General features: G+C 36.5%; 2 protein-coding genes across 3 annotated transcripts in view; one reads left to right on the top strand and one right to left on the bottom strand.

Moving 5' to 3' along the window:
• Positions 1-21,574, bottom strand: part of LOC141434173 (peptide transporter family 1-like) — a 69,944-nt gene that overhangs the window by 6,740 nt on the left and 41,630 nt on the right. The window contains exons 1-9 of one of the 2 annotated variants that reach the window (XM_074096529.1): positions 13,621-13,791; positions 12,884-12,970; positions 7,855-8,129; positions 6,857-6,939; positions 4,845-5,009; positions 4,488-4,613; positions 4,282-4,404; positions 3,843-4,180; positions 1,541-1,760 (exon numbers count right to left, since the gene is read on the bottom strand). In XM_074096529.1, the coding sequence (XP_073952630.1) occupies positions 1,541-1,760; positions 3,843-4,180; positions 4,282-4,404; positions 4,488-4,613; positions 4,845-5,009; positions 6,857-6,939; positions 7,855-8,129; positions 12,884-12,970; positions 13,621-13,685 (1,482 nt within the window). In that variant the 5' untranslated portion in view covers positions 13,686-13,791. Of the gene's footprint in view, positions 1-1,540; positions 1,761-3,842; positions 4,181-4,281; positions 4,405-4,487; positions 4,614-4,844; positions 5,010-6,856; positions 6,940-7,854; positions 8,130-12,883; positions 12,971-13,620; positions 13,792-21,574 lie in introns of those variants that run through there. The other variant, XM_074096531.1, reaches the window with a different exon arrangement.
• On the top strand, positions 1,775-3,836 carry LOC141434181 (juvenile hormone esterase-like). Its single transcript, XM_074096538.1, has one exon. The coding sequence runs from the start codon at positions 2,068-2,070 to the stop codon at positions 3,781-3,783; it is 1,716 nt and encodes a 571-aa protein (XP_073952639.1). The 5' UTR covers positions 1,775-2,067; the 3' UTR covers positions 3,784-3,836.

Genomic DNA, 21,574 nt, shown 5'->3' with positions numbered 1-21,574 from the left:
CACAATTATACGACACTTATCACTAATTCGTTCAAAACCGTCTAAAAAACCATATTGGTGTCACATCACACACTGGAATGACGCTATTTACTAGTCTTTTGTAGTTAAGTCTCTAACAACAACAAATTTTCACAACCTCAAAATGTCGCAACGGGTTAAATTTTTATAAAACTTTCAAATCACCAATAGAAAACACTTTTGTGGGTCTCTCACAGTTTCAATCGCACTTCTGAATTCTGTTAGAAGGTGAAACTTACAAGGTTTACTGAAAAATCTTATTGGTTTCTCTTCTTGCGTTTCCTTCTTTTCGCGCCGAATCTGCACGTCCACAACTGTCAGTTTTCACTTCACGCGCTAGGGATGTACGTCGCTTCTAGTGATGTACTGTTGTACGAAACAGTCGACGCTTTCATAATACTAGGCATGTTCTTTCCGTGGACCCTTCACCTAGTCTAAAAGGTGGTCGACTTGTTTAAACAGATGTTTACTGCGTTGATATTGTGGTAGGTAACCACTTAGTCATTAGTTAATAAAGATATTTATAACAATAAAGTAAAACCGACTCCAAAAAAATAACAAAAATGGAACCGACTACAAAAACCCTTGAATATATTTTATTATGTACCTACTAGTTTGAAGTCGGTTCCTCAGCACGAGCCAGCAGGAGTGGAACAATAGTCGTCTACCTCACATATTAAGGGTTTCAATCACTCGTCGTGCTGAGTCACCGACTTCGAGCTAGTAGGTACCTACCTAGAAAAATATTTTCAAGAGTTTTGTAGTCGGTTCCATTTTTGTTATTTTTTTGGAGTCGGTTTAACTTTTTTGTTAAAAATTTTCTTTATTTCTCACTTTTTAGTGATTTGTAGCCAAAGTAGATCTCACTACGATTCCATTAAGCCCAAACACGGCTTAGTTACGTTGCTTTATAACAGAGTTCCGTGGCCTACCTTCAGGCTTCAGCATCAGATCAGTTCGAAAGAATCATTAACTTAAAACTTCTTCTTAGTCACTTATCTAGGTAATCTAGGTTTAGTAATCATGATCGTTTCTAGACGCGCGAGCATTACTTAGCTTTGACGAGTTCCATTGGCCATCTTCGGTCTTCTTCATCAGGTCCAGTTTAACAAATGATAATTTCTGAATGTAAATTCTTGTCTTAATGCTAAAAATGCCAAAATCGCCATAGGTGTGCCTATAAAATTTGAGGTTTACCCTCGATTTTCCTAGGATCCCATCATCAGATCTTGCCTTGGTGACAATGGGACCACCTCAGAAGAGTACTCTTTCGAATAAAAAAAATGAAAATCGGTCCACAATTGACTGCGTAATCGGTGAGCAAACATAAAAAAAACACTGGAACATAGAACCCTCCTTTTTTGAATGCGGTTAAAAAACACTGTACACTTATTTGGCCAAGAGTCGTTTGGCATCATATTGTATTGTCTGGTAAATTAAATAGGGATGTTTAATTTTCAAACTTTCATTTGCTGCTTCACTACAATACAATATTAATATGTCAATTGTAATAAATACGTACATAAATTCCATTTTCGTCGTCATATACATTAATTGTGTACACGGCGCCAGTTTGGAACAAATAATTAGTCAGTACTTTTTCACCGTCCACTATCACATCGCACCTTCCCTTTTCAATAAACTTCTGCTCCCTATCACTAGTATTTAATATCAACTTTGTTCTATTCCGCGACGACTCGATCACGGAAATCTGAGCAATACCTCGAGTATTAACCAAAAATCTGAAAGAAAAATTAATTAGGTACATTGAGTATGGTCAGGCATTTTTAGTGATAGGGCTATGCTATAAATATACTGACGAGCAAAAGTGTCACGTTCTGTAAAAAAATTGTATGAACAGTGACCCGATATTTTTGCTCGTCAGTATACTGTGAACCTACAACGCTATTAGTTCCTTAGCAAGAGAAAAATTAAAACACTAAGGAAAACATTTGACACTTGAATGATTTTTAATTTTGACCGTCCGATAAAAACTCAACATCGTTCTAGTACATCGTACTCGTCATAATACGCAGTAAAAGATGAGTTATGGACGAAAGCTGGGTTTTCGTTTTATTAATACTAATTGTAAAAATTACTTGCTACGAAGTCGAAGTTAGAGTGAAACAAGGACTAATTGTTGGTACAACGGAAGCGTCAGTGCTGGAAGGAAAGCGTTATTATGCCTTCTACGGTGTCCCTTATGCTAGGCCTCCTATTAAAAAGTTAAGATTTAAGGACCCTGTTACACCAAAAAAATGGAAATATCCTTATGACGCCAGGGCTGAGTTTCACGGTGCTTGCGCACAACCGCATATCGTTCAGAAACATGCAAAGTACGGAAATGAAGATTGCCTCTACTTGAATATTTACACGCCGCAGTTACCGAAAGCAGATTCCTATAACTTGAAACCAGTTATGGTGTGGATACATGGGTATGCGTTTGCTTCAAGTTTCAGCCACATTTATGGAGCAGACTTCCTGCTAGATAATGATGTGCTACTTGTTACCGTAACGCACAGAATAGGAGTATTTGGATTTTTAAAGGTGAATGAAACAGATACACATGCGAATATGGGATTGAAAGATATAGTAATGGCTTTGAAATGGATAAAAAGGAATATTGATAAATTTAATGGTGATAAAACAAAAGTAACAATCATGGGCAGTGGATCGGCTGCTACTTTCCTTTCTTCGCTGTTAATGACAAAAGCTCGAACATTGTTTTCAAAAATGATATTGCAAAGCGGTGCATTATTTTCTCCATCTTATTTTCAACGCAGTGAAAGTTTTGAACTAAAAACATTGGCCGACAACTTGTCGAAAAGGGGTTTTAAAAACGTGTTACGAGCATCCACTGACGAAATTATTTTAGCATCTCAAAAGATTTTCAACAATATTGAGCTTTTGAATTTCCAAAGACCATTAATTCCATTCATGCCAACAATAGAATTGAAATCGAACAAATCCTTACTAACCATCAGTCCAGAACATTTTTTTTCGGGACGTACAAAATTGAACTCTAGTATGCCTTTACTTATTGGATTCACCAGTCAAGAAAGTATTGCAGAAGTGATACCGTTTCTACACAACCCGCAATATTTAAACATGTTTAAACAATCATTTAAATTTATGGTACCATTTTCAGATGGTTGTCATTACGATTATACGTCGGAAACATATGAACGAATTGCGATGGCCATAAAAAAGGAATATTTTAAAGATGGAATATCAGAAAAATCGTTGGAAAGGTTTGTAAAATATACATCGGATCTACAAAAATATCCCGTGTATAAGTTCATTAAAACTCTTTTACAGTTAAAATTCTCTAAAATGTTTGTGTATAAATTTAATTATGTAGGAAAATTTAATACCATGAAAGCTAATTCGTTAGCTGGGGCAAACTTAGCCATCAAAGGAGCAGCAAGCGGAGACGAATTATGCTACATATTAAAATGTGAACCGATGTGGGAAAACTACGTTTTACTAAGAAATGAAACTAGCAACAGAGACACAGTTTTGATTAAACAAATGGCAAAATGGTGGACTGATTTTGCAAAGACAGGTGATCCTACGCCTGCAGGGCAGCCGAATAAATATTATTGGCCAGCAACCACTACGAAAGGCGATAGCTTGATGCTGATTGGAAAAGAAAGCAAATTAGTACATTTTGCGTCAGAAGAGAAAACTTACAAATTTTGGAACAGTATTTACGATAAGTATTATAAAAAAGAGGCGTGCGCTAAAGTTCATGATGAGTTGTGATTTTATATATTGATAAATATTTAAGTTCAAACAAAATATAAAAATAAAAAATGTCTTACCTTATACCGACTGAGTCAATTGCTTTGTCATTATTATCCGTAAAATTATATACACCTTCATTAGTAACTTGGAAGGAGTTCGCTGTTTTTTCTTTCAAGTGGAATATTCCACTGTAGCTTATATTTGCACATTCCGAATTGGCTTGCCCTTGTAAAGAATACGGTAAATCAATGGAATATTGGGCTACCAAATCAAGACGTTCATATGCGCCTAGTGGTCCAATAGAAGCTTCATTAGTGACGTTGTTTTCTAGATAATTAAGTGTCAAGTTGCAATTGTATCCATTATATACTCTTAGTTGTGCCAAACCAGCTGATACTGGAGTACCATAAGTTGGCTGAAATGAAAAAATAAGAGTTATATTTTTAATATTGACTCAGGTGCGTTACTTTGCATTTAAATAGTACATTATATGTACATTATAATAATAAAGCATACCAGAAGGTTCAGTTCGACGACGCCAGAGATAATAAAGGCACAAGCAGCTAATATCCCACCCCAAATCATCTTGTGCAAGGGCTTCCTCACAAGTCTGCACCACGTCAGGAATGGATATATTGCCTTAAACAAATTAGCGTAGTGATTAACTCCGTCATAAATTAAAAGCACTTTATCAATATGATACTTAAATAAATAGATCTTACAACTTCAAACAGCGGGATAAAGATTAATATGAGCAACGGGTTGAGCACTTGCATTTGGTCAGCTTTTAGCTGCCACCCACCGATGTCCTGGTGCATTCTGTCGGCTTGGAACGTCCATCTCGAGCCCTGATCATTTCAAGATTCATTAATTAACAATACTTAATAGGTTTATTTTTTAATTAGAAAAAGACAACTTGTTCAGTCGAGTTCATAAACTTGTAAACAAAAATTTGATCAAAAATATCTGAACACGACTTATTGTTATAACGGCGTTGAAGCGTGTTCAGAAGTAAGTATTTGTGATCAAATTTTTGCTCACAAGTTTATGAACTCGACTGTTCAACGTGACGGTCGTACCTGCTGGTCAAACAAGGCCCAGAACACGGGTAGAGGTATGAACAGTACTAGTACTCGAAGCAGGCTCTTGACGTCTTCAACCAGTGAAGCCCCATATTTTTCCTCGGCGTGGTCCAGCCAGTGCCCACGCTTCTCTTTGCTCTTCACAGACTTCACTACTGCATGCTGCGTGAGTAACGTAACATATTAGAATTCTACACCATGTTAACCTAACATGAAGTTGTAAATGTTCATTCCTAATATTAACCTAGAGAATAAAATCAGAGTACACTGAATAAAAATAGAACTTGTAAAGTGATCCGTAGAGGGCAGTTAGGGTAAACGTATGAGTGCTGGTCAGTGACCCAATAGTCGTCATCTTTAACTTCATGTCATTAGTGCCAGAAGGGACAGCAGGGTTTCATCTACTTAATGGTATCCAATCATTTGGCAACAAACGTTTCAACATAATTATATTAATTTAACATACAACGTTTCGCAAACTTTTGTTTCACAAATTAATCGTTTTGCAATACCACATTTCACAAATTGATCATTTCACAAACTCTTTATTTGACAAACAATCATATAACAAATTATTATTTAGCAAACTATTAATTTTATTTTCATCATTTGTCAAAACCACGTTTGTCAAATCAACGTTTGGCCAAATAGATAGTAAACCCTATTGGAGTGACGTTTACTTTAATGATGCAAAATACAATGTACTTATATGTTTCAAGAATAATTCAACACGTTTAATGTTCTTCAATGCATAATATGAGCTAGGAGATTTCATCAAATACCTAAGGAGGTAAGTACCCAAAACATTTTGTTTTGGTCATTGATGTGATGACGAGCAGATACATCGCAACGGCGTAGGAATAAAATATGACCTTATAGGCTTCTTATAGGTAACTCTCAGTAGCTGCAAGTACAACGGTTAACCACCTGGCCTTCGCTAACACCGGTGACGTGCTAGTTAGATAGTTATTTGAGAAGGCACCTAGCTGCTAACTGATCTAGCAGCTGTTTTGCTTTATTTTTCGATAGTGGCTGTTTACTGTTTTCTTTTAAACTTATGTATAAAAAGATTAATATGTCTAGCAAAGTACCTACTTCTACCTATTTATTAAATTCAAATTCAAAATATTTATTTCGGAATATTGTAGTACATTTAGACACGCATCATCCATAAGTCGTCATCATTATTAAGTCATCCGGATCGCGTGGAAAATTTGTGGATTAATAAATAGCAGGCAGGTTCATCCACTACCATAAACAGCTCCGACTATACAGACAAGAACTTTAATGTGGGGCCCACCTAGTCTGTAAGGTAAAACTTTTCGATTTACTGGCATTGAGTCACCTACAAATGGAAAATTGATAATTCGAAATTAATATGTCCGAGTAACCTGAGTACCCGAGTCCATCCTGAATTCCTGAATATCGTCTAAAATGGAATCTTTTGTCATAGCAAAATTGTCAAATTAGATATGAGCCGTTCAAAATAATGACCACTTGTATTTACGTAGACTGAAATTAATTACCTACATTTGTATTTTTTTAATAAATTACATTTGTATACATATAATACTTATGTTCCACTGTAATCATTCACGTTTCGGTCTGGATTCAGACTACATTCACTTATTGATTTAATTTTCTATTCATGTAATGAATAATAGACAAAATTCCATTCGGGCTTTAATTTACAACGAAAGGAAATTTGGTTCTAAACATTTTTAGCACGAATACGTTTTGATTAATTTTGGACGGTAGTAACATGGTAGTAACTTTGATCCGAATTAAAAATAGTCAATTCATGTGGGCAATTTTCCAATTTTCTGCTATCTTGTATTTCAATTCAAATTTATTATTTTTCAAAAACATTGTCAAATTAATGACTGCGTCCCTGGCCTTATAATAGCACTTTACAAGGCCGTATGTTCAGGCGAGAAAAAAGCTCTAAGCACGTTTACTAAAAGGTAGGTACAATACAATACAGTAAAAATATTTATGTACATACTTACCCCTATGCAAGAGGAGACTTTCACAAGCACATTACCGGCAGGATTCTTTATAATATATAGCCTTTTGCCGGCCACGAAGAACACTGAAACAAATTAAAATAAATTTAAAGACAACAAAAACATCTGAATTATGTCAATATCTATTTTACTTATTTACTTAAATGTTGTGACTCAAATCTCACACATGCTTTAAGTGGTTATAGGAATATTTTAACCAACACCTTATAATAAATACTGCATAGTCTCCAAAATTGCCAAAACGGAACCCTTATAGTTTCGCCATGTCTGTCTGTCTGTCTGTTCGTCCGCGGCTTTGCTCAGGGACTATCAATGCTAGAAAGCTGTAATTTTGCACGGATATGTAAGTAAACTATGCCGACAAAATAGAACCATTAAAAATTCAAAAAAAAAAATTTTTACGGTACCTCCCATAGACGTAAAGTGGGGGTGATTTTTTTTCTCATCCAACCCTATAGGGTGGGGTATCGTTGGATAGGTCTTTTAAAACCATTAGGGGTTTGCTTAAACGATTTTTCGATTCAGTGTTTTTTTTTGCGAAATATTCAACTTTAAAGTGCAAATTTTCATTAAAATCGAGCACCCCCCCCCTCTAAAATCTAAGCCGGTGGGTGGAAAAATTTGAAAAAAATGGAAAAATTTTCAAGGAAAACTATAACGGCTAAGTTTGCTTGAGAATTAATAGTAGTTTAAGAGTAAATAGCAGCCTAAGGTATAAAATATACCTAAACTTGGAAGATTCCGTATTTATAAAATACGAAATCCTTAGAAAAATATTACCTACTTTATTTTTTCGTAATGGCTACGGAACCCTATTTCGGGCGTGTCCGACACGCTCTTGGCCGGTTTTTAAGTCTAATTCGTTATCATTATTACCTACGGTTTCTCCCGTCATGATTCGTATTCGGGTAGAGAACAGACTACGAGCATTAAGCAAATGATGACTATGAATAGAAAAACATTGAGTTAAAAGCCCTTACAAATAGAAACAACCATAAGTATCCCGGGAACACCAAACGCCAGAGAGTAGCAATCGTTGTCACCAAAGCAGTGGACATCAGCTCGAAGTATAGGCGTCAGGAACGTGGAGATTAGGCTGCCAGCGTTGATGGCGAAGTAGAAGAGGCTGAAGAAGTAGCCGAGGTACCTCTCCTGTTCCGGCAGCCGGAACTGATCGCCGCCGAACGCGGACACGCACGGTTTGATGCCACCCGTGCCGAACGCTATCAGCAACAGTGCTATTATTGTAAATTCTCTGCAACAAATTGCATACATAGTTGATACAGATTAAGTTTACACGTGTGACGTGTGTATTCATAAGCACTTTGCGTTGCGTTGCTGGGGGAAAAGTTGCAAAATTGTACAGCCTTTAAACGGTAAATAACAGTTTCAAATTCCTCCAGATAGCCGAAAAATAACAAGAGTATTTTAAATAATTTATTAGAGTAAATAAATACATAATACTCCTTAAGTATCTAACTGGTGTGAGGACGGAGATAAAATTTTCGTGATCTGTTGAAAACATTATTGAGTGATTTTACTGTGTTGATCGTTATAAAGCTGCCCTTAAAATTTACCCTTTAGCTACTGTAGCGCCGCCTAGGTATGAACACAGTTTTTGTGTTCCTTCTCTCTACACTCCATAATTTGCTGACGGTATGAACATAGAGTTTGTGTTCCTTCCCTCTACACATGAATGTATATGTGTTTTTGAAGGGTGCTAATACTTTTGGCCAAGGCTGTAGGTATTGTTTCTTCGGTATCCTAACATGATGTAAAATTTCAAGCAAACGGTTCAGTGTTAAGGCGTGCAAGAGGAACAAACAAACTACACTTCACATTAGTAATATTAGTGATAATTAGGGTTTTCTACCCGGGTACCCGGATCCGGGTAAACCGGGGTAAATTAAATTTTTAGTACCCGGGTACTATTTCATTGTCAGACCCGGGTACCAAAGACAGACCCACTTTGATCAAAGAATTCATCGAAAATCACACAAAATTATTACTAAGTAGCCTTACCTTAAAATTAAAAGGGAACTATATTTTGTCACTTAAATTTAGATTTGTCACTAAACTGCGATACCCTAATTATTATATCTATCCCTAAGAAATATATTGGTCATGAAATTAATCAAATCTGTCTCTAAGTATAAGCCATCAGATTAATGTAAACCTGTATCCTAAATTATAGTTTGATTATCAAAATTCGATCACCAACAGAATAGATCAGTCACCTAATAAATAGATCAGTTCCTTATTTCGATGCTCTTTGTTTCGATGCTTCTACCTATTCTACTAAGGCAGCGGGCCTATTGCATAATAAAGTAACTTGTACTTTTCTGTTGCATAATAAAATATAAGTGGTGGGTGACACTCCTTCCCGGCCCGGATAACACCGACATGGAAATACCGGCCCTGTTTTTTGTGTACACGCCCATAGAAACTGACAGGAGCTTCTATTATGGGCGTATACACGAAAAACAGGGTCGGTATTTCCATCCCGGTATTATCCGGGCCGGGAGAGTGTCACCCATAAATATATAAGTGAATAAGTACAAGCTAATAATATTAGTGATTAAGGTTGTAACTTGTAAATTATGTTGCATAGTAAAATAAGAGTTATAAAAAACAAGTGAAAAAATATAAGTCCTAATAACTAATATTATAAGTGCATTTTATTAGTTTTTGTTGCATAACGAGTCTAAAAATTCAAATTAATTAATTAATTAATGATAAATTAATAATAAATAATTAATTAATTAATTCAAATTATTAGTTGTAACTTGTACTTATCACGGTAGTTTTGCATTACTAGTCTTTATTCCCCATTATAATATAATATTTACAGTTAGCACGCTTAATTAAATATTTACGCTTCTTATAAACTAAACTCTGATAAGTATGCACACAGTTCATAGATTTTTAACACAAGTTTTCGATGCGCAAGCGAGAAGCATAGGCCCGTCTAGCACTGCGCGTCGACGCACACTGTCTGTTTGTATCGGAGTAAACGAGAGCCCACTGTCGCTGTAACTGAGCAGCCGGGTTTTAGATGATAATAATAAATAAATATTGAAATAAAAAAAAGTATGGATTGTTTGTGAAATATGACTCGTTAGTTATTTAGATACGAATATGTTCACTTCATGTTTTTAATTGCAGACTCATACGTCTAAAAAATAAAGACATAGAACCGTTTAAAGATGATTTTAGACCAATCTTTGCAATTTTTTTTTATCGAGCCGATTTTGTCCTATTATGTATCGAGTCCGTCCATTATCTTTGAAATATGATGAATATTAACATTTTTTTTTTGATGAGCTAGAACAAATAGTTTTTCTTAAAAAACTGCTTAAATAACATCAATTTCAACAAAATTAGGTCTTGTCAGCCTCTTAAGGCCTAATCGACGAAAAAAACAATATTTTGCATTTATCCGACGATGACGATTATCAATATCTAATAACCCGTCACCAAAAGGACAGGATCAACTTTAGAAAAAAAAACATTTATTTTTTTAACTTTAATTATAAAATAAATTTGAAGAATTTGATGAAATTCTTTGTTGTTCCTACTAATGTACACTTAAAAAAAATATTTGAATCTATTAGATCTGCATCTGCATACGCGGTATCCGTTATTTTGATTATCGGATGTAGTTTCTGGAATAAACACACCTAGTGTAAATTGATCCAAAGACTTCCCTAACCATTTCCGCAGTTAGAAATTTCAAAAAAAGTTTTACTTTGACGTTACTGTTCCCGCCAAGATTTATATTTTTCATTGCGAAGTCCACCGATGGCCAAAGGTTTACCTCACTCAGCCAACTTGGTTACTTGTAATTTTGTGTTTTCTAATAATATTAGGGCGCTTATTACAAGTTAGCAAAAATATGTTATGCAACGAAATTTATTAGTACCTGTAAATCGTCAAATTTCAGTCCAATACGGTATTTGACTATTTTGTACATGTTTTATAAATTAAAACTACACAATGCCTGTTATCGAATAGAAAAACAATTTTTAAGCTACCTTTACAGATAACAAAGTTATAAAGGTTTGAAATTCAAGATTAGACAGAGAAAGACATACTGGCATGTGACGTTACACGCCAGTACCGCCATACTTGCTGCATAGAGAAAAGCGTTTGAGAAAGAGACAGGTATATAGATTTTTCAAAAAAATACTATAAATCCAATTTTCAACCGATTTAAATTTTCTCTTCGCTAAACACTATCTGTATATCTATATTTTCATAATAATATTAAGATATGGCAAAATCAGGAGTAGTCAAATACCGTATTGTCTCTTTTCAGCAAGTATTGCAACTATAAGTATACCCGGGTATTAAAAAAGGTCGGGTACGCGAAAACCCTAGTGGTAATAAATATAAAATTTATAGTGTTTGGTTGACGTTAATTTTTAGGGTTCCGGAGCCAAAATGGCAAAAACGGAACCCTTATAGTTTTGCCATGTCTGTCTGTCTGTCCGTCCGTCCACGGCTTTGCTCAAGGACTATCAATGCTAGAAAGCAGTAATTTTGCACGGATATATATGTAAACTATGCCGACAAAATGGTACAATAAAAAACCCTAAAAAAATTAGGGAGGTCCCATACACGTAAAGTGGGGGTGGTTTTTTTTTCTCATCTAACTCTATAGTGTGGGGTATCGTTAGATAGGTCTTTTAAAAACATTAGTGGTTTGCTAAGACGATTTTTCGATCCAGTGATATTTTTGCGAAATATTCGACATTAAAGTGCAAATTACTTTAGATACTTGTTAAGCAATAATACATTGTGTATCTGTACTAAGCTATCATATCACATAATTATAAGTACTTACTTATTCACAAACACACACACACACACACACACAATTTTGTATCCCTACTTTTGTTATTGTTGTAACTCATAAACTCATTCACTCACTCATTTGTATGTACAACATAGTACAGTTAGTTTGTAGCTATTGATAGAGATTTTTTGTAATGGAAGAGTGGGGTCTCCTGACACAGGTATTTTATACTTACTAGAGATTCCAACCTTTGTACCGTGAACCATGTAGGTACTTTTAACTTAATAAATATTTTACATTAAAATATACAAATTATCGTGAAAATCGAGCGTCATAAGTCATGAATTACGTAATAATATACTATTATATCTTACTTACATAAAACAGATTACATATTATTATGTGTTTATTTTACATAAGCTTCAGTTTTGGATCATGCATATATATGCGCAACAATCACATCACGGAGAGAGAATGTCTTTTGAGTGTCTTTGAGGCTAATGACCTCTGTAAATGATTTAACTGTCTAGAGGACAGCATTATGATTGCCAATCAGGAATGTAAGACATATAATTATATTATATTATAATGTTAGGATTTTATTACACAGTTGTGTGTCATTAAATGATAAGGACGTCTGCTTTTGAATTATGTGTGTTTGAGTATAAATTATTTTTAGATGCTAACATAATTAATGACACGGCGGCATAATGCCGGTTTTGGTTTTGTGTGCAAAGATAGGCGTATTATTTAGCTTAAGACACATCATTATTAAGCGTTTCCAAATAGATCATAATATAGGTGTGTGTATGTATAGTGTCTGCCACCCGGACGCACTCCTAATGCGTAAGGTACCTATAGGAAAATACGATGCACGATCATTTCCACGCTTAAAGGCATCTGGATAAGACGGAAAATATAAGAGATAATAGACAGACAACAGGTTTAGTAATTTATTATTTTAAATTAATAAAAAAGTTAACTGTAGACTGTAATACCTAACTAATCCATTTTCTCACAATGTGCTCGAGCTACGATTCTCCGTAGGCAAGCCGAGAAAACGAAATAGATGGTTTCTTAGACGTATGCATACTATAGGTATGCAATAAGCGAATTAAACTCGCGGACATTTGCATTCTTATTATTACTTACTTACGAGGTTAAAAAAGATATAAGTAAGTAACATTACGGCCGCTATTTCATTTACTTACAACTGTGGCAGCCCGACTGGAGGCATGGCTGTCAATGATATCAATACGCTGCCTGATGCATACACCAGCGACAGGTACAATATAGTTCTGAAAAACGAATAAATATAATACATTACTGCAGAGTAAGTGAAGTAAGGGATCGATGGACGTGTTTAGGGGTGGGATGGCGTATTTGGGGTAGATCAAGGTTGTCACTTTTCATGTTAGTAAGCAAAAAAAATTTAGAGCAGCGGACAATAATGGATTTTCATACAATCCTTATGGCCTTAGGCCATAATGTGGGGAGCCATAAAAGGGTAAAGGGGTAATCGTTTAAGTACAGTCAACTGTGGTTTAAGTTATTTTTTTGTATAAAAGTGAATAATTATTATATACTGAAACTGAAAATACATACATTAACAACGCGGGAGCTGCTGCATTGAAATGAGGTGCACGTGGCGATTTGTGGAGACAAACGCAGCAGCGGCGTCAAATACGTCACGCAACTATCGCGTCAAATTCAAATACGTTTATTTGTTAAACATAGGTGAAACCAGGTGAATATAAATGACAGGTAATTTTCAGTAACACTATGTTGCGCCATAAGGCATACAAATAGCCACAGTTTCCAATGCAGCATGCTTCATACGAACAATTAACAATTCATAAATTTCTAAATACATAATACTATATGTACTTAATTGAAATGATGCGTCACTTTACCTATTTAGATATGAAACATGAAAAATCTAATTTACTTGAATCGTCCTAGCCAGCCGTCGGCGATCATGGCACCCAGCACAGGGAAGAAATACGCGAACATCGTAAACACATGGTAAATGACGGTAGCCCCATTGTCCGAGTAGCCCAACTTGTCGCGCAGGTACAGAGATAGGATCGCTGAAAAAATGATTCAGAGTTGAAACAAAGGTAATGATTTATAATTCACTAACTATTTTCACTTATCTTATAAAAAACATGTGCCCTATCTCGGGCGTCTCCGACACGCTCTTAGCCGGTTTTTTATACTATCATCGGTTTCGGAAACACTATCATTGACAAAAATACGCCGCAAGAAACGTGATTTTTCAAAACAAAAATTAAATTACAATTCTTTTATGCATTAAAGCTAGCTTAACAAAGTAAATTAGAAATGACTGGGATGTAGGAGATTAGTTAGTGCCTAAACTCTAAACATCTTAAAATAAATAAAAGATCCCTATACCGACCAAGATAACATCTAAGTTAAATAAATATAATATCAACATTCAGTGCAATTGCTTCCATCGTCACATAAATTAATTAAGTAGAGGTGGATAAAGTCTACCAGAGTCAAAATTATACCTACATGTAATTTTGAAATATAAATGTTAAAAATGGTTGGACCGTATAAATTTGGATATTTTTAAAACATGTGTGGGGTCCCTTGTGTAAACCCCGGGGCTAGAGTCCCGGATGCCTCTCTTAAATCCGGCTCTATGTATTTTTGAGTGAGATTTATAAAATCGGTCCTCAGGATAGGTGATATGAGTCAATCCCTGGTCAGTTCCTTGTGAAAATGACTATTCAAATTAAACTTACAGTAACATTTATAAACGATACATCGTAGTACTAGTAATATGAGGTTCGGAAAACCACATTTAGGCCACTATACCAGCAAGAATCTTGCTATGGTACCTATACAATAGTTTTTGTTTTATTTAACATAAATATAAACTGTCCTTTAACTTGGGATTATACATTTTTCGAAGTATGTGCAATAAATCTGTTTGGTTTGGGCACATCTTGAAATGTTTTTTGGCAATAGTTAATTATTATTAGATTCTAAACGAATACCTACTTCGACTTAACGAAACTATAACGAAATTTTTTAGCATTATTGATACGAAAACGTAGAATATGTCAAGCTTACTACAAGCTGTTTTGCTACTTGAGTTACTTGGTTATGTTTGCCATCTACATATATTGCCATACAGCTCCGTGCAACGTACTAGGTATGAAAGGTATCCGATAATCCGATCTTTGGAAATGAGTCAAAAATTCACCTGCAAGGTTTTTTACGAAAAAAAATATTAATTTTGTTCAAACCTAAATGCCTAAATACTGTAAATAGGTAGGTAGTAAGCTTTTCTTTGCTAAGTAACAAGATCTTCTACAACTATAACTACATAGGTAATTGATTAGTGTTAAAAATAAAATAACAAGATTATGTTTGCGCATCAATCGAAAACATTAATCCTTGACATCTAATATAATTTACATATTTATCTATCTACATAGATGTAGTTCTTGTAGTTTCAACTATGATGTATTCCAGGTAGGTTAAGGTGATTCGAAACATCATAACTTAGGTGCAAGCAATGTCAACGTTATGCATCAGTAATTAGTACCTGGGCGACCGAGCTTTGCTCGGGCTAAAACTCAACAATAAGCGTTTTCCCAGAGATAAGACCAAGCTTAATCGATTTTTCATCCCCAAAAACCCCTACATGCCAAATTTCATCGAAATTGTTGGAGCCGTATCCGCGATCCCCGAAATATACCTACACATATACAAGAATGGCTCATTTAAAGGTATTAGATTAGATAGATAAATATATTATATCTTCGAATATATAAATTCTGTGTAACAGTGTGACTCCTCTGAAAGGATTTTTCGTGTATATTCGATAGGTCTGAGAATAGGACGTAAACTATTTTTTCATAGGGTATGATTTTATATTGATCACCTAAAAAATGCATTTTCGGCGACCTAAAAATCAAAAAAAAAAAAAAAAATCATTTATTCAGTAAATAGGCCGCAATGGGCACTTTTACACGTCATTTTTTAAAACTACCAGCGCTTTCGGAAAGACCATCATTGCCAAGAAGAATGCGCCGCAAGAAACTTGGCAGAAAGTCATTTTTTCAACATAAAATAATTACAAATAAAATACTTAAAACTACAGTATACAATGAAATAAAAGAAAATACAAAATAATAATAATAATACAGGGATGTATGGGGTCCCTTAGTTACAAAACTAAACTCTAACTATAATCTACGTTCAGTGGAAGTGTAGACTGCTTCCACCGTCATAAATTAAAAATAATAATAATTATAATAATAATAATTTAATTCTGAAATTTACATTTCAGGTCAAGTAACCATTAAACTTTTGGATTCCGAAGGCAAGCTCACGTCTGCCGCCCCCAAAGTTAGCTCACACGAACTCATGTCATGCTCTGAAAGCAGAGCGGTACCGAGTGCATGGTATTGCTTCCGTTCCCATAAGCTCTATGGGATCGTCTTGGGAGCTTCGACGTCGCGGCCTGTGACTAGAAATTAAACTAAAAATATACACGTTTAAAATCCATAAGCTTAACAATATACAGCCTTAAATATAGCAAGGGGATGTATAAAGTCCCTGAGTTAATAATAAAATTACTATATAGCAAGGGGATGTAGAAAGTCCCTGAGTTAACAATAAATAAAATTCCTAATCTAAATAATTCAGAGATGTATATAGTCTCTGAATGTCAAAGTAAACTAATTTAATTAACCAAATTATACAATCTTCAGAGGTGTAAAAAGCCTCCAATGTCAAAAACTTAAAATAATTATTAAAATAAAGAAATGGAGATGTATAAGGTCTCCAAATGTCAAACCAATAAATATTTTTAAATTAAATTCTGCAACGTGGACAACGGCAACAGAACCAGAAACTAGACACGAAATGCGCCGGGACACTGCCAAGTCACACTTCACAACACTTATTTATACACCGACATAAAAACACACACATACACAAACACGAATACATCACATCACACATCAACATCCTAATTTTCATCGGCTTTCAGTTTAGGCCATGTCGCATCATCACATAAGTACTCCTCAACTTTATAGTAAGCTTTCTTCAGAAGTGCACTCTTTATGTATTCTTTAAAAGAGTTGTGTGGCAATTTCCATGCTTCTACAGGAACTTTATTGTAAAATCTCACACAGTTTCCCACAAAAGATTTGCTTACTTTCCGTAAACGGAATTTTGGAACGGCAAGCTTGTGCTTATTACGAGTATTGATATCATGTACGTCTGACACTTTTTTAAAGGACTCGATATTCTTGTGTGTATACAATATCACATCATGTATATACTGTGAAGCTACTGTGAGGATGTTTATCTCCTTGAAGCGTTCTCTTAGTGAATCTCGGGAGCCAAGGTTGTAGATAGACCGGACTGCCCTCTTCTGTAGAATGAAGATAGTTTCTATGTCGGCTGCCTTGCCCCAATCAGCATACCATAGGACATTATGCTGTGAAAATAACTGAAATAAACTAGCCGGGCAGTTTCAACGTTGGTAAATTGTCTGATTCTTCGTACAGCATAGGCGGCAGAGCTCAATCTACCAGCAAGACCAGAAATATGCGGGCTCCATTGTAAATTACGATCCAACGTAAGACCAAGAAAAACAGTCTCATGCACAAGTTTCAGATTCTCTCCGTTTAAGGAAATAGTTGTTTCAAACTGTCTCACATTAGGCAACGAAAATTTTATACACTTAGTTTTAGCTGCATTTAGTAATAAATTGTTAGCGGTGAACCAGTTTAGCGCCTCTGCTAAAGTCTCATTGATGTGGGTTGGATCTTCTTGTTGCCTGTTTACTTTGAATATCAAAGAAGTATCATCTGCAAACAATACTATGTTACATTTCTGTTCTAGCAAGTGGGGCAGGTCATTTATATATACTAGAAAGAGAAATGGACCCAAAATGGAGCCTTGTGGAACTCCAAGCTTCACCGCTGAGCCAGCTGACTGCGTTCTATTTATGTCCACTTTTTGAATTCTTTGGCTGAGATAAGACTTAACCAGGTTAAGTGCTTTAGCTGAAAGTCCATAGTGTTGAAGTTTGCGGATAAGCGTCTCATGCTCCACGCAATCGAAGGCCTTGGAGAGGTCGCAAAATATTCCTATTGCATCTTGCGAATTTTCCCATGCATCATAAATGTACTTCATGAGACTTGCGGCTGCATCTGTTGTCGAACGGCCTTTTGTGAAACCGAATTGCTGACTGTGTAGTAGGTTGTTTACATTGAAGTGACGAAGCAGCTGGTTAAGCATGATCTTTTCAAACACTTTACTCAGCACAGGCAGCACAGATATCGGACGAAAGTTGCCAGGATCAGATGAGCTCCCAGCTTTAAACAATGGAATCACTTTGCTATATTTCATTAAGTCCGGAAACACACCATCATCAATGCACTTATTAAATATGACGGCTAGGTACGGTGCCACAATATGGATGACAGATTGCATAACTCGAACAGAAATACCCCAAAGATCCTCCGTATTCTTCAGTTTTAAAGATTTAAAAGTCTTTATAATTTCTTCAGAGTTAGTATGTTGAAAATCAAAATTCAGACGTTTATCCTTCGCAATTTCATTTAGATAAGAACTAGCCAGCACAGTGGAAGACTTTAGATCGCGAGTCGTATTTACAGCAATATCTGAGAAAAATTTTCAAAAGCACCCGCCACTTCTAAATCTGAAGTCAATATTCTATCATCCACTTTTAATTGGAATTGACAATTACGGGGCTTAGATTTACCTGTTTCTGAATTTATTACATTCCATACAGCTTTTACTTTATTTTCAGCGGATTTAACTTTATTACTAAGATAATCAGCCTGGCAGCAATACATACTTTTTTAAATAATTTGGAATATTTTCTAACGTAGTCTATAAAGGAGGGGTCTTGACTGTGACTTTTCATTTCATAAAGTTCGTAAAGCCTAGTTCTACTCTTATGTATTCCCACCGTGGCCCAGTCACTAAACTTTGCCTTGTTACCGTTTCTCATTTTAGTTCTTAATGTGAAAACTTTTTCGAACTCTCGATTATTACTGTAGACAGGTTCTTATATAGGACGTTAGGATCACTTCCCTCCATGTAAGGCTCAGGAACGCTGTTGATAATATTTTCCTTGAATTTTTCTACACGGGCTTCTGTAACGGGTCTGTAGGTTATTACTCGATCATTTGTCTGTTTAAGTATTGTAAAACAGGCTTTTTGGCCGCTGTGATCGGAATTAAAACAGTTTATTATTTCCTTGTCCATAGCATCACACTTGCAGAAAATATTATCTAAACATGTAGCTGTGTTAGCCGTCACTCTCGTTGGTTCCTCAAAAAGATGAAACAAGTTAAATGATTTAAATAAATTCAAAAGTCTTCCAGAATATCTATTTGCCGAGTCTAGTAAATTCACATTAAAATCTCCACATACGATGACAGATTTACTACTAGCAAAAACTTGTTTCAAAGCATCTTCCATCACGGGTTCGAACTGACAAAAGTCTGAGGACGGCGGCCTATATACACATAATATGATGTGATTCTCTAATTCAACACACGAAATTTCAATAACTCGTTCAATGGACAGCTGAACTACATTTTTTAGTTCTTTGCTCTTGTAATCGTCCTTAACAATAATCATAGAGCCTCCATGTATAGCCGATTTTCTAGTAAAGGAACTGGCGATTTTGTAATTACAAATATTCAATAGTAGTTCATGTTTTTTCAACCAGTGCTCAGTAATACACATTACTCCTACATTTAACGCATCTAGGAATAAACCGATTTCAGTTATTTTGCTGGAGAAGCCTTGTATATTTTGATGAATCAAAATAAAACTACGTTGCTCCTCCGCTGTCTCACGCGTTAGTTTAAAGACTGGCGGCCCGCGGGCGGCGCGCGCGCGGCGTGTCCGGCCCCGCTGCCGTCGTCCGCTACGTACCTAGGTTCGATATTAAATGCTAATAACTTTGCTGTGGCTACTTTACACTTTTTCGACAAAAACAATTTCAATTCATTTAATTTAATTTTTTTTACAAATTTATTAGTGTCAAAGAATTGATATTTATTATTATAACAAGTTACATTATACAACATAGCATTCCACTTAGATATTGTAACATTGCGCTCATAAGACAAATAACTAGAATATGGGAAAGCACATAAAATAATCTTATAGATGCCGCGCTGCTCCACAGCTGACAGTGCACGAAGCAAATCTTCAAAGCCAGATTTCTTTATGCGTAGACTGTTACCCAGCATGATGATCAACGTGGTTGAAGTGTCAAATTTGTCTTTAAACAATCGATCGGCAAACTGCTGGAGACTAGCACCGCGTAGGCAGTAGTTTACGACCCTTTGCTCCAGGAGCTGGTTGAGTATGGGTCCAAAACCCACGCCAATCTCGTCAGAGTACATGACAGTATTGACGGTAGGTAGCGTGCCTGAGTTTGCCATTGCAACCGGAGGAGTGCTTCGTGCAGCGGGCGGCGGGCTTGCGGTTGGCTCGGGGCGCGCGGGCGGCGGGTTGCTCGCAGGCGGCGGCGCTCCGACAGCCGGGGGGAGTGCGCGGGTGGCGGGGCGGTCGCGGGCGGCGGGGAGCGCTGTGGCGGCGCGGGGCTCGCGAGCGGCGGGGGCCGCTCTGGCGGCGCGGGGCTCACGGGCGGCGCGGGGCTCGAGGGCGGCGGGGGCCGCTCCGGCGGCGCGGGGCTCGCAGGCGACGGGGGCCGCGCGGGCGACGCAAGGCTGGCGAGCGGCGGGGCCGCTCTGGGTGCACGGGGCTGGCGGGCGACGGGGACCGCCACACCGGCGCTCGGGCCCGATGAGGTGGCTTTGTGCAGGCGAAGTTTCATGCGAACAAACACACATATGATTATTAAAAGAGTCAAAGCGTTCTTCATTATAGCGACACATGTTAACTAACTGTGTAGCAGCACTGACATGCGCACTAATTTCACGCTTGCTGCTTTCATATTTAGCGCTTATATCTCTAAGTGATTCTTCTAACCTACTGATTTTTGACAGTAAGGTCTTTGTCATACTGTCATGTAAAGAGTCTCGTGCTTCTAATTCACTCTGAGTTGATTTAAGTTTATTTATTATCACACTGCGCTCTTTAATTAAATGTACATTTTTTGTAAACCATGTTTAGCATTTATATATTTCTGTGTGCGTCTAATAATTTCTTAACTTTAATATATTTTTTTAGAGTTTTATTACTTACCAAATAGCATGATGTGGTTGAATCATCTTTTGTCAAATCAATTGTTGATATAACTGACTGAGAGTGGGACGCTGCGGGTGAACTACTGTTGGAGCAGATCATGCCTTCATATAAACTTTTGCCCATTAATTCATCATACAGACTATCAGTTTCGGCAGCTTGGTGACGCTCACATTCTATTTGAAGCTCATGTATGTCTCTGTGAGCTTCCGTTAGCTCACTTTCTAAGTCATCAATGCGCCTCAATGCTTGCTCATAATGGGCTGAGCAGTCCTCAAACGAATCCATTTTGCTTGCATTTGCACCAGCTGCTCATAGGTGTCATGGTACTGTATGTCAAATTCCCCAGTTGATTCTTCAGTTGAGTGTTTTTGTTCACAATCCTTGCTATTTTCCACCTCACCCTCCTCTCTTTCCCTTTCCAGTTGAGCACACAGATCTTGTAGTGTTCAAATCTTCAAGAGTTCTCTGAGCTGCATTTCCTGCTGGCGCGCCACGGCCTTACGGTCAGTACGTTTGTGGTCATTTTCTATGACTCCTTTTGGATCAAGCGCAGTTTCCAAAGTTTTGTTCTTAAGTTACTTACTGTGTTGCCACAGTGAGAGATTATATGGTGATCTGAAACTAACCCAAATGCAACTGAATACTAGGCAAAG

The sequence above is a fragment of the Choristoneura fumiferana genome, chromosome Z, assembly GCF_025370935.1.
Source record: "Choristoneura fumiferana chromosome Z, NRCan_CFum_1, whole genome shotgun sequence".
NCBI lineage: Eukaryota > Metazoa > Arthropoda > Insecta > Lepidoptera > Tortricidae > Choristoneura > Choristoneura fumiferana.
This window is presented reverse-complemented; position numbering and strand designations above follow the sequence as displayed.

Excerpts from the sequence above, each read along its gene's own strand:
- LOC141434181 (XM_074096538.1), top strand. The coding sequence starts at position 2,068 with ATGGACGAAAGCTGGGTTTTCGTTTTATTAATACTAATTGTAAAAATT.